The sequence below is a fragment of the Canis lupus genome, chromosome 19 (genome assembly GCF_011100685.1).
Source record: "Canis lupus familiaris isolate Mischka breed German Shepherd chromosome 19, alternate assembly UU_Cfam_GSD_1.0, whole genome shotgun sequence".
In the NCBI taxonomy this organism is placed as follows: Eukaryota; Metazoa; Chordata; class Mammalia; order Carnivora; family Canidae; genus Canis; species Canis lupus.
The window spans coordinates 45195237-45213489 of record NC_049240.1 but is presented as its reverse complement, the minus strand read 5'-3'; the positions used below and the strand labels follow the sequence as shown (position 1 = coordinate 45213489).

The 18253-nt window shown below is 33.7% G+C and overlaps 1 protein-coding gene across 1 annotated transcript in view; it reads left to right on the top strand.

Annotated features, from left to right (window-relative positions):
• Positions 1–18253, top strand: part of LRP1B (LDL receptor related protein 1B) — a 1959891-nt gene that overhangs the window by 855435 nt on the left and 1086203 nt on the right. Inside the window, exons 4-5 of the mRNA XM_038565111.1 lie at positions 9052–9171; positions 13092–13220. Of these exons, the coding sequence (XP_038421039.1) occupies positions 9052–9171; positions 13092–13220 (249 nt within the window). The remainder of the gene's footprint in view (positions 1–9051; positions 9172–13091; positions 13221–18253) is intronic.

Here is an 18253-nt window from a genome sequence, read left to right as displayed (position 1 = left end):
CACACACATATACACCCCCCACACATATATATACACATGTATATACACACATGTATATAATATGTAGTATATCTAATAATATATATAATATATAATAAATATATATTATTTATTTTAGGGAGAGAGTATATGTTTTAAGGGGAAGGGTAGGGGGGGAAGAATTCCAAGCAGACCCACCCTCCCACCAAGCATGGAGCCCCATGCCATGCTTGATCCCATGACCCAGAGACTACAACTTGAGCCAAAATCAAGAGTCCAGTGCTCAAATGACCGAGCCACCCTGGAACCCCATAAAAATATTTTTTAAACATATATTTGCTATATAAACTAGATGTGTTTCAGCAGTGAATTGTCTCATTGAATTACTGTTTATCCCTAAATGGAATAATATACAACTACCAAATGGATGTTGAGTGCACACGTACACACACATGAACATTATTGAAAAGAAAAAGAAATATGCAATCTGTTATAAACCCCAGACTTAGTTCACAGAATATTTTCTCAAACTTCATGTTTAGCCTATAGCTTCCACCTCATAATGGTACATCTAAACTGTAGAGAATTTTGCTTTTCCTTGTTAAAAGAGTAGTAAATCCTTATTCAGTATTAACATGCAAAATTAAAATTAGGAAATGACAGCTTTGCCATGTCCATTTATTAAATAGGTGAATATATATTATAATGTATGTATATATGTTATATATATATCCCTTCTCAAAACTCAACAAGAAAACAACCTAATAAAAAGTGAGTAAAGGAAAGAACAGACACATTACCAAAAATATATGAATGAAAAGTATGAGAAATATATGAAAAATATATAAAAAATGGAAAACTATGAAAATATATGAAAAAATGTTCAATATCATTAGTCATTAGGAAATGCAAATTAAAACCACAATAAAGTACCATCACAAATACCTAATAAAGTGACTAAAAATTAAAATTAAATTGAAAACTGATGATAACTTGTTTTGGGCAGAAGGCCAAGCAACTGGATGATTCTTCATATATAATGGTAGTAGGAATGCAAAGTGGAACAGCTACTTGGGAAAACAATTTGATAGTTTCTTATAAAGTAAAACATCATTTTACCATATAAACCAACAATCTCTGATTGACTCAAATGAAATGCTAAACTGTATTTACATGAAATTGCATGTGAATGTTTAGAGCAACTTTATTCAAAATTAAAAGTCACTTAAATATCTGCCACTTGTGAAATGGGTAAATAAACTGAAATACATTCATACCATGGAAGAGTGTTCAGGAATAGAAAGGAGGGAACTCCAGATAAGGTAATATGGCTGAGTCTCAAATACATTATGCTAACTAAAGATGCCATAGGCTGGATGATTCCACTTATGTGACATGGTAGGAAAGACAGAACCATTGAGATGAAAAACAGACCAGTGATGCCAAATCTGGCAGTGGAGAAATGAGTTGACTACAGAAGGGCACAGGAAAAAATTCTGGGATCATGGTCCTGTTCTGGATCTGGATGGTGGTATTGGTTATACAACTGAATGTGTTTTTCAAAACTCATAGAACTGTACATAAAAGGAATGAATTTGTATGTAAATTTATACCATGACAACAAAAATAGAAATAATAACCAAAAAATGCCTTAATGTTGTATCTTTATATATGAGAGCACACTGAAAATTTGAAGCCAGGACTGTGTAGTTTAGCACTAAGCAAAGAATTCTGAAGAAATCCACATTGGTAGTCATAAGCAGCAGCCTGATCTCTGCAAGCCGGCTCACACTGCATTTTACTAGGCCAAGGAAACAGGGGTGAGAGGATGAATGATGTGACACAAATTATCACCATTCTAAATATGTCATGCATACGTCCTGCTGACAAGAGGGACTGTCTGGCATGGTAAGTAGCTGCATCAGCTTTTCAATCTCCAAATATAAAGAGTGGGTGAAATACTTTTTTAATGTGGTACATAAGGAAATGATTTTTTTTTCCTTATAACTATGATTATAGTTGTTGGTTAAGTGGCATTTTTGTAAAAGCCAAATTCAAGGAGTGATTTGATTACTAAAATTAGGAATTAAACACTATCCCATTTTGTAAAATAATGTCTCAGATAACTTATGAATTTAGAAAGTGCCTATATTTTTTGATATTTCCAAAGAGTTAATAAAAGTTCTAATTTCCTCTCAGGGAGAAACATATAACCTGGAAGAACATGAATAAAACAGCACAGTAGTGTTCTCACTGTCCTGCTAAGTCCAATACATCAATGTGAATTGTGACCAATGTGAATTGTTCAATTATAGATCATAAAGGTAGCCAGCATAGTACTATTGACTGCACCATGAATGAACCAATGGCTACACATACAAGCTGGCAAACAGTGGTTCTCTGGCTTAGAAATATTTATGTAAACTATAAACTAATGAGGGGAGAAACCTCCTACCAGTAAAAACTTGTAATTTTTGGTATCTGGTTATCAGCTTCAAATCACCTTCTCTACTGTCCTGTTTTTACTCTGAGGCAGGTTAGAAAAATTTATCTGTGTTTCCTAAATCTTAAGCCTGCATACATTCTGGAGACGTGTTATAAATCCCAATGCTGTCAAAAAGCAAAACCACCCCTAAAGATGATGCAAACCAGCATAAGTGCTTGATAAAAATTTCTTGTCTGATTTACTAATTGGTCCATCCGTATGTAGCAGATTAAATATGCATGCACATTGCTTCAGAGAGCAATCTTCTTCATATTTCATAGAAACCAGTTAGCCAGTATAGAAAAATCTTCTTTTTCTATGGTTAGTATTCCCCTGTTGGAGATTTTTCATTCAGGTAAAGACTTTAAGAGAATGAATGAATGAATGAATGAATGAATGAAAGTACCCCCCCAAAGGCATCAAAAGATGCACAGGTAATTTGAGGGCAAAACTAGAACTAAATGTCGTATAACACTCAAAATTAAAAGCATGAAAGAGAAAGTCATTCTTTTATAAAAAGAAACATACCTCCAAATGACTTGAAAATTATATAAATTGTGATGAGAATACTACAACTTAAATGGTAACATGCTAGTGGAAAATAAAAATAATGCAAAGAATTGCATGTGTCAGGCAATGTTTTAAGAACTTTGTATGATTTATCTCATTTAAGCCTCTCAACAACCCTATGAGGTAGCTTCTATTATTATCCCCATTTTAGAGATAAGGAAAGAGAATTATAGATAACTTATATCATCTGCCCATCACCATAGTATTATGTAAAAACAACCCTGGTACCTCAGGGGTTGAATGCATCAAAAATCCAAATTTTCACTTACATCAACATCCAAATGAGTCATCAGTGGATGCTTGCTGTTTCAGCCTCCCTTCAGTTTAGGACTATTGGCACAAGGTTCTCTGGGTCTTCTGCTGGCTTCTTTGCTGGCTGACAAGTAGAGAGTAGGAGAGTGTCAAAATGCTCTAGAGCCTAGGTCAAAAAGTGGCGCACACTAATTTCGCATATGTTGCATTATCTAGGTGCCAGATATATGGCCTCAACATAATGTAAGTCAACTGGGAAAATTAATCTTTTTATTTGCTCAGAAAAAGGAAACAGGATTGGTGAACATTAGCTGTTTTTTTTTTTTTTTTCCCCCACATTCACATAGCCTGAAATTAATAAAACCAGGGTTGGAACTTAGGTATTCTAGCTTTAGCGCTTAAGGCTTTACTTATAGTATTCTACCATGATTTAGAAAAAAGAACAAGTAGTGAAAGAGATGTAAGATTTAGCATGAAATAATTTTCTATCCTTCTAGAATCTCTGCTACTATTTATTAATAATACAAATCCAGAAATCTATTTCTAAGTTAAAGAATGGCTTAGGAGCTTAGTGCCTCAAAGTTGCCCATTACTTGTAAGGTGTTCACTTGCATTTGATAAGGAAGATATATTCACATTTTTATAATCTCCTCTACAACTTCAAAAAAAAGGCATTGAAAAGATTCCTTAAATACCATAGAATGGAGTGAGTCCGTGTTAGGAGAGTCCTCATCAGTTGAATTGAGTTTGATTCCTGAAATAATAGCTCCTCTCCATTCATTAAAAAAAGACACTTTTCTTTTATGATAATGCTAAGAAATACAGATCAAATACCATGTTATATATCTGGATTCAGACTTGCATATTTCATCACCTTAGATGCTGGTAGTCTTCCTACTTTAACCTAAGATCCAAATCAATGATAATGTTACATGAATCAATGACCACGCTTCAGAGCACTCTATGAAGACGGATAATTCAAGTACAGAATTTCTGTTCTACCCAAATAAGCTTTCTAACAAAATTAATCTGATGCATTTTTAATTATCTACATAAGCATTATAGTGTTGCATGTAATTAAGCATAAATGGTAAGCAGCTCAAATAGATTACATTACGGTAATTAGTATTGCTTTCCCAGAGTTAAGCCAAATTTTAAATTTTAGTTTGCATTTTGTTAGTTCTTCATAATTCTTCATGGCGTTAGAAGAATCACCATTTACCATTTCATCTGATAAAATGCTTTCAGTCTCTTTGCACATGCATGAGTTCTCAAAGAGGATAAATTTGATGAACGACAAAGTGAGTTGCCCTTGTCTCTTGCTATTTTCAACCACTAGATCCCACCTAAAACTCAAAACCATGTGTGAGGTCTGATCTTTCATACCCAGTTTTTCCCCAATTTCTCTCATTTTTTCTCAATTCTCCTCATTATTATCCCCATGTTGGTAACTATTTTCAACAGGTATATTCCAGATATTTAAAGTTTGGAGAGAGCAGAAAGATGTAACCAATAGCCTGTGGATTTTGTACTTTGAATTGAGAGGGCAAACAAGGAATTGGCCTCAAAAATTGTATGGAAAAAAATAATACATTTAAGGTACTGAGCTAACATGCCTGCTTTAAGGTATCAGATTAAATAAATTTGGTCAAACCTCTATCTTTATTCTCTTTATTTCATAATATATTTAATTATTTTCTAGGAGAAACCTTTCCTATTTCCTCTTTCTGCCCCAATTCCTTACTACTACTACTACATTTATCTCTATTCTCTGTCCCACTGGAATCTTTTTTAAATGTCTTAATTGACCCTATTAGAAAGCCCGATATATATTTTAGTGTTCATTTAATAATATTCCCCAGGGATTTAACATCTATTGTTCTGCTTACTTCCATGAACCCTTTTTCCACCTTGGATTTTGTCAAGTTTTTCAGCTTCTCCCATATATAAATTTGATAATTTCTTGGGCTTTTTTGTTGATGGTTCTTCTTCTGCTTGCCTTTCACATATAAACATTCTCTGGGGTTTATTTGTATTACAAATATTCCTTACAAGGGATGATTCTTTCCTTTTTAGGCTTTAATTTCCTACTTTATGTTTATGACTTCCAGAGCTACATCCCAGTCCAGACTTGTCTTCTTAGATACACTCAAATTCTCAAGTCTCTCTGGGCCTTTCTGGTCAACATTTGAAACTAAACAGTCAACTATTTTCCCTCAAACTGTTGGTCCTCCTGTTATTCTTGATTCATTTTATTGGTACTATTAACTTACTGTCATTTTGCTTTCCTCAAGTGTTTGGCCATCCATTCACATAAATCTTCATAGTCTTAATGTGTGCCTTTGCCATGTCTAGGCCTTCAGGTAGCTTTTTAGGATATTTCACTCATGTTTTGCCATGCTATTAGGTACTATCAAACACTTCTGTCCTCAATTATTAGCAATGACTCTCATTATCAAAACTAAAAAGTCTACTTAATTTAAGAATTAATCCACTTTGACTTGGCCCCAAACAAGAATGCTAGGCCCATTTCCTACCACTTCAAACGCTGTGATTCAGCCACACAGTTATTTATCATTGTATTTCTTGTATGCTTTCTTGTCTTTTCATTTATTTTTGCATATTGTCTGCTTTATCTGGGATGCACTTCCATAAATTTTGTTCAATGAACACTTCTTATCTTTTAAATTTCAGCTTAAATTAAACTTTTCTCACGACTATTTTCCATGTTATCTATGCTCATTTCCAGTCTCTGGAGGATTCCTTCTCTTCCAGCTCATGTCACTTGTATTTTTATTTAGCATTTCTTATTTTCTGCTTTTAATTGTATTGTTGTTTACGTTGTTTTCCTTCCCACCTAACCCCACCCACTTCCACACTCATGTTGTAATTCCTTAATTTGTCTAAAGTAATGTTGCATGTGTAGAACCCCAGCAGAGTGCTTAGCATTGAGTAGGTGCTTAATCAATGTTGAACTAAAGTAGCATATATATTCAAGGCAATTTTGGACTGATTCCACCATAATCAAACAAAATTTGACAACTCAATTACCTAATTTGAAGATGTAAATGAACTATCTTTAGGACCTAGTTTAATTTAATGGACTAGAAATGACACCTGAGAGTGTTAATCCTCATCCTAGAATTAAGCTATTTCATTGATTCATTCATCCTATAAAAATTATAAAACACTTTATCTATAGTGCACTACTAACCAAGAATGAAAAATAAAAATAAAATACACCATATTCTAACCATCACTGTATTATACTTTGGGAACTAAAGGCAGTATTAAAAATATAGGCTCTGTAGGCAGACTGACTTTGTTTTGAAGGGCAGCTCTGTCATATATTTACTGAATAATCTTGGATTAGTTATCAACCATCAGTTCCCTTATCTGTAAATCGTAAATTACAATAATATCTGGAGGTTTGACTGTTATAGGGTTTCAAAGAGATTGCATATTTAAAGAACTTGGTATATGTTAGCCTTATACTTTGTAGCTATAGATACTAGTGAGGGAAACTAACATGTAAATAGCTACCTTAATGCAAAGCAAAAGTTCCATAATTTCCAAAGAACCATTCATTCCATATTTTCTATTAATAATGTGTTTTTACAGACCAAATTCCTGGTCTTTGTACATTACCTAAATATTAACATTGTATTAGCATATTATTAGCAATGACCCGAAACTCAAGCCTACAAATTAGATATAATTGATCTGCATATTGGTTGAATCTATGTCAAGGAAACAGAAATTGTTCTGGTATTTCAAGGGGGAAAGAAATTTAGTATAAAGTATTGATTGTAACGGAGAAATGGAAATTAGAAGTTTAAGAGAGCACAACTAGCTTTCAAGTTATGGTACTGGTAGTTATGTTCCAGCAAAGGGACTGTGAAATAGGAGGAAAGTCAAGAGTGTGAGTTCTAGAAGCAATGCAATGAATGTGTATCAGGAAGTGGTTAACTGTCAAATGCTGCTGATAGGTAAATAAGATGAGGACTGAAAGAAGGTCATTGCACTTATCAACTTCAAGGTCATCAAAGACATTTATGTAAGCAGTTTCTGTGGAGCAGTGGAAGTGAAAGTTCGAGGAGTAGGTTAAATATAGGAACAGAGAAAAGCAAATGTATGTATTATTTTTGTAAGTTTTGTTATTAAGAGGAACAGAGGAATTTTGCAAAGGTGACTAGTAGAGGAAGTGAGGTCAAAGTTTTTTGGTTTTAAGTTGGGGAAAAGAGAATGTTTGATGCTGAAAACAAGCTGGTACAGGGGTCAGAAAACTTTCTGTAAGGGGCTATGGTAAATACTTTAGGCTTTGTGGGTCAGAGGTCTCTGAGATAACTAGTCACCTATGCCTTTGTAATGTAAAAACAGCCACAGGCAATATGTAAACAAATAGGCATGACTGTATTCTGTAAATTTTTAATTGTCAAAGAGAGATGGGCTCTTGTTTGATTAATATAAATTATTTAAAAAATGATTATGAGAGCAAGCAGAGAATGGCTGAAGTGATATCCTTGAGTAAGTGAGAGGGGATAGGATTTGTGCACAGGGATGGGAGGTGGGCTTTGATTATGAATTCAACCAAGTTTGAAAGGCAAGGACAGGAATATGCAGAGGTAGGTAAATGTGAAGCAAAAATCTGTGGAAAATCTCCTTGATTGCTTCAATTATCTCATAAAAAGTAGGAAGCAGGATCATAATATGTGAGTGACCGTTAGGAAAAAGATTTGGGGTCTTAAGGGAAGATGCATGGAATAATTGCATGAAAGAGATGGAAAAATGATTTGGTTAAGAAAATATTTTAGATAGTGAGATAGCAAATTTTCTACTTGGAATGCTCTAGCTTTCTTTTCCACATTGGAGCATTAAAATATTTTTATTATATATGTATGTATTTCCTGAAGCACCAGCTAAACTTGTACCATTATCAACATATCTTGAATTCAACATATCTTGAATCATTTAATTTTAATCTTCAAAACCCTTATTTTTCTCCCCAGGAGAAGAGATTGTTGCAATCCATTAATACCTTCATTTTCAGACAGCAAAATCAGTCACACATTTTATCCATATATTTTTCTGGTTTAGCAAATTTTATTCCTGTTAGAAATTGTGCAATGAATATGCCTCTGTCACTTCATCTCTGTTTCATGCATTTATCATATTGAATTCTAATCTATTCTGAGGGTTTGGTAACTTTTGCTTCAATGATGTATTTGCTCTGAACGAGTTCAGATATAATGAAATATATTATGTCCAGTATTTATCTGATATTTTGTCACCAATGAAAGATAAATTATTGAAATGGAATATATTCACATTGATTGCTATGAAGGTTACACGTGGATTATAAATCAAAACAAGTCCTCAAAAGATAGAAAATCAATTGATATGTCAGATAAGAAATGTATAAATGTTGAAATTAACCACTGAGTTGACATTTTTCCTCTTGAAATAATTTAATTTACCAGAATTTGAAAAGATTTGTGACTTTGAACATACAAAATAAGCTAAAAGTGAAAGACTGAACAGATCTGAAATTTTGTTAACAATGCTTCAAATAAATACAAGCCAACATATTTTAGAGGGAGTAGATATCATTTTTTCTCTCAGCCATTCTCATAAATTTTCAAGGAGACCAATCAGAACTGTATTATTGTGGTTATACCCTGAGAAATTTTAACAACATTTAAATTTAAATAGGACATAAGTGTGCATAGTTTTATTAACATAGTGTCTCTGTTTTTCTTCTCCAGAACTATTACCCAATTGCCAGCTGCTGAATTGTCAGTATAAATGTGCAGTGGTCAGAAATAGTACAAGATGTTACTGTGAGGATGGATTTGAAGTAAAAGAAGATGGAAGAAGCTGTAGAGGTAAGTAGGATATGTGACTTTTTTTCTTAAGAGAGGCTTAGTCAATGGACATTTTAAAAAGTATCTTTGAGCACCTACCATGTGCTTCGACAGTGTTTAATTTTTTTTTTGTTTGTTTCTTGAGTTTTAAAAGATGATGCTCCCGTATAAATCATACACATAAGCATACCAAAAATGCATTTTCACCAATCAATTTTCAAATAGTATTGCAATAATGTCAAATATGGGGAATGTTAATGATGGGAAGTAGTTTAGGTTAACCATGAAAACATTGGATTTAACAGTCTTAACTTCCCAAATGTTTCCTGCCAGTTATACAGCTGCAATATAGTAGACATCTGCTATGAACTGAGTTATGTTAATAATACCATGCAATATTCTTTATAATTTTTTTCATTTTTTGCACTGGTAATTCTGGTAATTAGCAAATTTTATTCCTGTTAGAAATAACAGGAATTTATTTGCATTTTATTGTTGCATTTTACCAACAGCAATAATGAACATAAAAATATTTATGTGTATTTTTAATGTCATAATTCTTCGTTTTTTGAATGCTGTACAGCACATGTTTACTCTGAAATGACTCGCCTCGGCCATACTGAACAAGTTGCTTCTCCATTCTATTAACTTCTATTATATATATGCTAGAATATGTATATAAACCTGATATATCTGTAATATGAATAATACATTATTTTATATGGTACTTAGAGTCTATATATACAAAACATAAAATATAGACTCTATATATAAAGTCAAAGAATATCTGCATTGCTAGAGCCACTAATAGACTATTTTACAAAGAAATTGGTGCTTTGCCAATTACTTTAAACCTTTGCTTTAATATTATCAGTTTTACTTAGAAATAGAATCTTAAAGTTGAAAGAGTCCTCAGAGAGAATATTGTTCAAAATTCTAATGACAGAAGTGAGAAAAGCAAGACCCTGAGAAATTAAGTGACTTACTTAAGTCCTACACATCTTCTCAGTAATAGACTTAAGGCTAAGGCTCAGGTCTGCAGAGTTCACTTATTCTTGTCTTGAAGAGGTTCATCGCTTTTTAATGTACATCTGGGGCTTGAATTTTTCATTTGTTGTTTGTTTTCTGCATAATACAAATATTGTAGAAACACTTACTTTTAAATGCTTGTCAAGCTCAGAGGCTATTTAATCTGACCAAACCAAACTAGTATATTTATTTGATTCACACTATTTTTAAACCAACATTTAAAAATCAGAAGATTGCATATAGAAGTTCAGACTTTCTGAAAAAAAAAAATCAGATCTGGCAACATTAGATACCTTATAATCACAAAAGTCAACCATATATGAATAGTACTTCTGTATGCATGCACACATACATGCAATTCCCAGTTCAAACCAGCTCTTTCCATTCACACAGGGAAGGCTAATATACCTACATAGCATCCTTACTCTTTTGCTGCAACTGAATCCTATAGGAATCAGGATTTTTCAGCTCCTTCTGCATTGATCTCTTTTTCCCTAATCTCCTAATTAAATCCATAAAAATAACCATAATCAATATCTTCTTTTGAACATTAGTAAGGAATTTCACATCAGCCAGTCTAGAAGGTCACTACTGAAACAAAGGCTCTTTTTACTTTCTCTGTACTCCTGGATGGCCAGATTTGACCATCATTTATGCTCTCCTGAAGCTGTATTTCCAGGGTATTTTCTGTCCTTAAGAGGGAAAAGAAAGGCAGCATTATAAATAATGACATGCCTATTCCTCTGCTGCCAATTTTGTGGAGTTACATGAATGTCATAGCAGTGCATTCTGGCTAAGAACAACAACAACAAAAATCATTACTCATATTGCTCTCTGGATAGCATAATCATGTCAGAAAAACTAAAATAGGAATCAAAAAAATTAAAGTTGAAAAATCTGTGAAAATGGAGGAGAATCATTTCTGCCATAGGGGCTGGATTTTACCAAATGCGAGATTTAATTTCTTTCATAATCACTGTAAACTTAGCTTCAAAAACTATTCTTTTTATCTCCAAAGCAACTTACTTCAAGCAAACTATCCACGAATGCAAGCTGTTATATGAAGCCAAAGAATTCTGAGAAAAGTGCAAATTAATGCCATACAAATGCACAGTTTCCCAATTTAAATGGCCCCTTAACTACTCAGGAATATTTTTGCTTTTCCTTAGTAAACTCTTTTCTTAGCTCAGTGTTCAGAGGGTGGGCTGAGTTCCCACCTTTGAATCATGTGTCTAGTCTTTCCTGTGTGGAGCCCCCATCCTGGCATTATCCCACCCTTAGTCACCTCATTGCCATAGACTAAGGTACATTCCAGAGGGGCTCCTAAATAACAAAAGACACTCCTATTGTTAAGAAAATTGCAAGAGCTTTAGGAATTCTGTGCTAGAAACTGAAGATAAAGACCAAATACATATTTTTATTATACCACTTATTCTTATTTTAGTATAGCACCATTCATTGCCATCTATCCAGTCATCACATGTCTCTTCGGGCTCTTAAACATTTCACTCCATTCTCTCTTCTCCATCTCCCCTACCACTGACTTAGTTCAAAATATAATGGGATTAAAATACAATTTTTGTGAATTTAGCACATAATTATTTTTCCAGGATCTCTTCTCTACATGCACCAATCCATTTTTATTTGTGTTTATTTAGTTTTAAAATATAAAGTTGATTATATAGCTCATCTTTAATGCTTTCCCAATGCCTGTATATAATGTACAACCCTTTACTTTAGCATAAAAATAACTTCATTATCTGTCTCCATAACTGCTTTCCAGTGCCATCTCTTAATCCTTCCCCTTATCTGCCCTTATTCCACTTGACCCCTTATACTTCTTTCAAATCCCTACTATGTCATCTCAGTATCATGTCACATGCTTTTTAACTGGAATGCCCCTTTCCATCTTATCCCTTCTTATTGAATCTGAGAAAATCTAAATTATCCTTTAAATCCAAGTCAGGATGTAGCCTTCACTTAATATTCTCCCTCTAATTCCAAGCAGGTTGACTTCTCTGAGTTTCTATCATAACTATAGTGTGCCTCTATTATAAGGCAATGCATAGAATTAAAATTATACTTCCTTAGACTTGTTTGACTTAGAGATAGGAACCATGTTTTATCAATTTTTTGTTTCTTCAGGGATTAGTAAAGTACATGGTACACAGGACAAACTAAATATACATTTGTCCAAGTTATTACCTGACATATTTTTTTATTTGCCTTGTTGGCTAAGAAGCATTAAGTATTTGCTGTTTATAGAGATTTGAATGAGATGCAGGAAGGAAGAGTATAAGGACAGGGGGCATGTAAGAGAAGAAGTAGGACCATAGATATTAAAATAAAATTTAAGATGAAATGTTTCCTTTCAACAAGTGCTTAATAGTTTCCTCTTTTTGATCAAGTGAAGGCTCGAAACTCTTAATATGTTTATTGAAAACCATGTTATCAGGCTAATTCTTTGCAAAAATAATTTAAAAAGTCATCAACACTAGAACTATTCAACAGATATTCTTTGGAGTGCATTTTATGTTTTTGCAAAAATATCCAAGGGCTTCTAGCCTTCATACTATCTTTTAAAACAAAAGATTAAATCTTTTTATAATAAAAGATTTAAAATAAAATATTAGATATCTTTTAAAATAAAATAAAAGATCTAAATATTAGATATTATCTTTTAAAATGAAAGATTTAAAATAAAAGATTAGATACGGTCTTGTATCTCTGTACTATCAAAGCAACATTGAATTTTGGCTTTCAGTTAGTGTAGTTTTGAAAAGACTTATTGGACTTGTGTTTTTCTTTCTGAAATTCTATTTCCAAAATTTGAAAAAAACAAAGTTTCTTCAAGGAGAAAAAAAATGCCCAACAATAAATCTACTTAGAAGTGATGCTCATTTTCTTTGTAGATCACGATGAATGTGCTATTTATGGTGCATGCAGCCAGACCTGCATAAATACACATGGATCCTATGCCTGCAGTTGTGTGGAAGGCTACATAATGCAGCCAGACAACAGATCTTGCAAAGCCAAAAATGGTAAGTTACCTCTTTTTTATTTTTTTGTCCTTCTAGAATTTCTTACTTCCTTTTTGCAGTTCCTTTTCACTGGAAATCTAGTACAGTAATATGCACTTGGAAGAAATAGATTTTTTTCTTCATTTTAACTCAATGATCCATACCTAAAAATCCAGAGCAGTTATTTCAGTTGTCACCAATCAATACAAAACTCCTTCCACTACAGGAAGTTTCTAGTTTGAAAAATCTGTTCAAAAGAAATGGATTAATTGAATTATCCATCTCTCTCGTGGACTATGCAATAGATTCCTAACTGGTTTCTTTGAGATCTTGCTTTCCCACCAAAATCACACTCAACATGAAAAATGATCTACTAAAATATAAACCAAATCATGTCATTCTCTTGCTTAAAATCTCCCAATTACTTTCACTCCTCTTCAGAATAAAATCCAAACTTCTCACAAGACGTGTAAGGACCTAATGTTCTGATCATTTATCTTTCCCATCTCACTGATTGCTACTCTCTTTGTTCATCACACATCAACTTTGTGCTTCTTCAACTACATTGCTCTTATCTTGAAGTCTTTCCTTGCTGTTTTGTTTGCCTGCAGTGCTTTTCCTTATGATATTCACATTCTTACCATTCAAGTCTTAGCTAACTCAACTTTCAGAATGACCTTCACTCACCATTCTGCTTAATAGTATATACCCTATCTATTGCTCTTATTTCCCAATTTTATTTATGCGTTTCTACTCAATCACTAGATGATTTTTCATTTTAATTTTCTTTATATCCCTACCATTTGAAATGAACTCATAAATATTTGCTTATCATCTGATTTCTCCAGAATAATGAAGTGTTATGAGAGTATTAGAACTTGTTAGTTTTGATTGCTGTTATTTACTGAGTTCCAATCATATCCTGGAACACATAGGTACTCAATGAATATTTGTCAAAGCAAGGAAGGTAGGAGGGAAGGAAGGAAACAAGGAAAGAAAAGAAAAAGAAGGAAGAACTTCTCTTTTTGGTTAAAATTACTAATATCAACACTCCACTTTGAGTAAAATTTTTTAGTAAATTTTTTTTTTTAGTAAATTCAAGTGTTTGAATTTCATGTTTCAAAACTGTTCCTTTTACCTGTCCCTGAGAATAAAGCCTATAGTTTCTACACAGCATTCAACCTACAGCAAATATTGATGATTTGTGAATGAAATAGCATTGAGATGTGCTAGTAACAATAGGATAATGCTAATTTTTCTGTGGGCTGGATTAAGAATAATACAAGGAAATTCACATCCTATTCTATCTAGCTTCTGACTTTACTCAAATCTGGTTTCAAAAAAAAATCTGGTTTCATTTGATGAATGTTCAAATTATGATGTTTTGATAAATTAATGAATGTCCCCACCCCTTTTTTAAAGATTTTATTTATTCACAAAAGACACAGAGAAAGGCAGAGACACAGGTAGAGGGAGAAGCAAGCTCCATGAAGGGAACCTAACATGGGACTCCATCCCAGGTCCCCAGGATCACGCCCTGGGCTGAAGGCAGCGCTAAACTGCTGAGCCACTCAGGCTGACCCCCACCCTCTTTTGTTAGCGATTAGAAAATTAAGCATGGATGGGATTCTCTTTTCCGAAGCCAGATTGAGCAAAACATTGGATTTTCTCAGTAAACTGCCATAGCCATCTCCCTTTAGAGCTTAACCTCATGCTATACTTTTAACAATTTCCCTGAGATAGTGTGTTCAACTATTTACAAATCATGTATGTATACCAAATTAGAAAGAACTTCTTTTACTTCTTGGTTTACTTCTTTAAATTACTGACTTGGATTATAGAGCCCTATTTATGTTTCAGGGGCAATCCTTGAGAAAAATTAAGTCAGGTTGCCTGTTCTTTTTCTCTGCTACTGAGAGTTCTGATTTAAAATATTGATGGGCTAAATAAGTAGAAGGCTTGTTCTTTGCTGTTTATATTGATCCACACAATATTGCTGTGGCTATACAGGGACAGTGTAATGTGATAAACCCTATACAGTGGTACTTCCTCTCTTTCTACACAGAGAAAGTATCTGCCAATAACAGAATGTAACCAGAGAGGGATGGTACATGATAATGTAATACTGCATCAAGGAGATTTAATGACTCTAGAATTGATAATGGAACATATGGGACACCTGGGCGGCTCAGCGGTTGAGTGTCTGCCTTCAGCTCAGGGCATGATCCCAGGATCCAGGGTCAAGTCCCATATCAGGGTCCCTGAGAGAACCTTACTTCTCCCTCTGCCTATGTCTCTTCCTCTCTCTCTCTGTGTTTCTCATGAATAAATAAATAAATCTTTTTTAAAAAAGATAATGGAACATATAAAAGCCTCCACCTCTTGGTCACTGGCTTGATGACAGTATTGGTCTACAGAGTTTAAAAAATATGGTTTTTATGGAAATGTTCCTAGGCTTTGTAGTTTTAGAAAAATGAGTTGCTAGTAATATAGTAATGGCACAAGTCTAGAACATATACTGACTAATTCTAAAGGTCACATAGATATTTGAACCAATGTATTCATACAAATTCGAAAGGAAAACTATCAGCTTTGCTTTAACTTTCTCAAATTGATAACAAATAAACCAGAGGATATTTTGGATTGGTTATATGTAAAATGTTACTTAACACATCAACCTTACATCTTGTGGCAATTTTTTCATACTTTGGTGTTGCCATAAGTGATGGGTGCTAGGAAAATGTTTTAAATTCAATCACATTTATCTTAAAATTTTGTCAGTCCTCCTTTCCATTACCTGGCTGCTTAGATTGGCCCCTCTTTTTTCTTCCTCTACAATCGAACCCTACTGGACTCTAGAACCTAACTTTTTCTCCAAGTCAAGCCAGACTTCCAGGCATCTTAGAAGTTGGGAGCATCGAAAACTATGGGACGTTCAAATGGGCTGGCCCAGAACAGTGGATGTGTATAAAAGATTGATAGGCTTTAGAAAAACAGATAAAAAAAAAAAAAAAGGAATATCAAACTCAAAGGATACAATGGGAATCTAGAACTAGACTCAGGTGGGTTCTGCAAAGGCCTTACAAGAAGATTGATGAGGAAATAGAAAGGTTCTTAGGAGAAATAGCCTTTTATGTGAAGGCAGAGAGCCAGTCAATTGGCCTGGAAGCTGCTTGTAAATTTCAGCACAGAGTGATATTGTGGTCACTCCCCAATTGTTCACCCTAAAACTTGCCTCGGGATCTTATTTTCAGTATAATAACTGATAGTAATTAGGTAAATTAATTGATTAGGTAAGTTCATTGATTATCCCTCCTTTGTAACATAATTCTGAATCCAAGTAAAATTCACAAGGCTTAAGAGTACCTTTAAGAAATAATTCTGATAAGGGGGAGGGGATTTTCAACACTGTGGCAGGTGGGGGGAAGGAATTAATGTTAGGCAGGAGGCCTTTCATTCTTGTTAATTCATACAATGCAGACAAACTCTTCTTTTCTAGCCTTTGTAAGATTGACCTGACTACTGAAATGTAGAATCAATCATTCAGGGTTGGGAGGAACTCAAAGGTAATCTAGTCCAGTTATCATTTGATATCAAAATAAATAATTTTGAAATGGAAGAAAATTTACAATGTACATTTAAAAATAATTTTAATGAGTACTAGATCATACTGTATAAGAGGATACATACTGGAATATGAATGTCATATTGGAGTGTTCATAACTGGAATGGGACACACATTAAAAGCTAGTGATTTTTTAATTAAACATTAGGGTTTGTCATTTGAAAAAATGTTTTAAAAATAATCATTAGAATATCTATATGTACCAGTAGAACTTCCTGTATATTCTTTATACTTTTTTTAGATTAGAGTTCTAAAGAGTTGTCATATCTTAAAATGAAGTATTTTTTAATTTAATTTGTCTTCTTTTAATTGATTTAGACCAATTTTGATGTAGAAATATCTATTAAATGTATGCACCCAGAGCTAACAGTGGGCTTTTGCAGAACCTGTAAAAATGAAAGTAATGGCCAAGAATGTCTAACTTACAAACTGTTGCCAGTTTTAATCCCGATAAATTCAGGCTCATTGGACTGTACTTTTCAGTCTCCTAACTACTTGCTGAAGGCAGGCACTTAACCCAGTTTACAATTCTGCAGGACCAGTAGGACTCTACTGATTGGACTAAAGCAGTCCTAGGATAAAGAGCACTAAATAATTACATGCTCATCAGTGTAGAGGCACTGCAATAAGTGGCACCATGAGAGAGAGTGTGTACCTCTTTGCCACGTAGCAACTATAGTAGTGAGAAAAGGGAGCCCATTAAATAACTTTAGGATTCTATTACAGTTTATACTGTGCTATTCACTGATTGGAATGATGGGGAGACCATTTAGGCAATGGTGTTAGAAATACAAATCATAATCCCTGTAATCGGTAGAAGCACAACCCTAGACAATGCTAGGGAGAATTTTCATACCACTCACTGTTATCTTTGCTGTAATTCTTAAAAAGAAAGAGAGAAAGGAAACAAAATACAATGTCCTATGGCTCCTACATGTAACCTCCAACTCTATTATTATCTAATGTATATTTTAAAGTTTTCTTTTAGAGGGCAGAGGAACCATTCATGGTTTTCTGCCAGGAGTGGTTCTGATGGTAGGGAGAATAGGCAGATGCCTGTACAGAGAAGGAAGAGTTCTTTGTTTAGAGTATCAGAGTCTCCAAAGCCCCTCAAAATGCTTGGAATTCAGTTATTGCAGTATAATTGCCTCCCTCTTTTTCTTTCTTTGTTTAAAAAAGCACTCTATATTAAAATGTGAGTATTCTTAGAATAGGTGACACAGTAAGTCTTAGTAACCTTGATAATTTATGAGACTAGTGGATCAGATCTGTTTCAGTATACCATCTGGCTAAGAATGGCTTCCTGCAGAATGAAAGGTGATTATGTCTTGACATATGAAGATTCACCATTCATAGTTTTTACTATTTTTAGGGAGTCCAAAGGTATAGTTTCTGAACAATTTGTCATTTTATTGAGACATAACTGAGA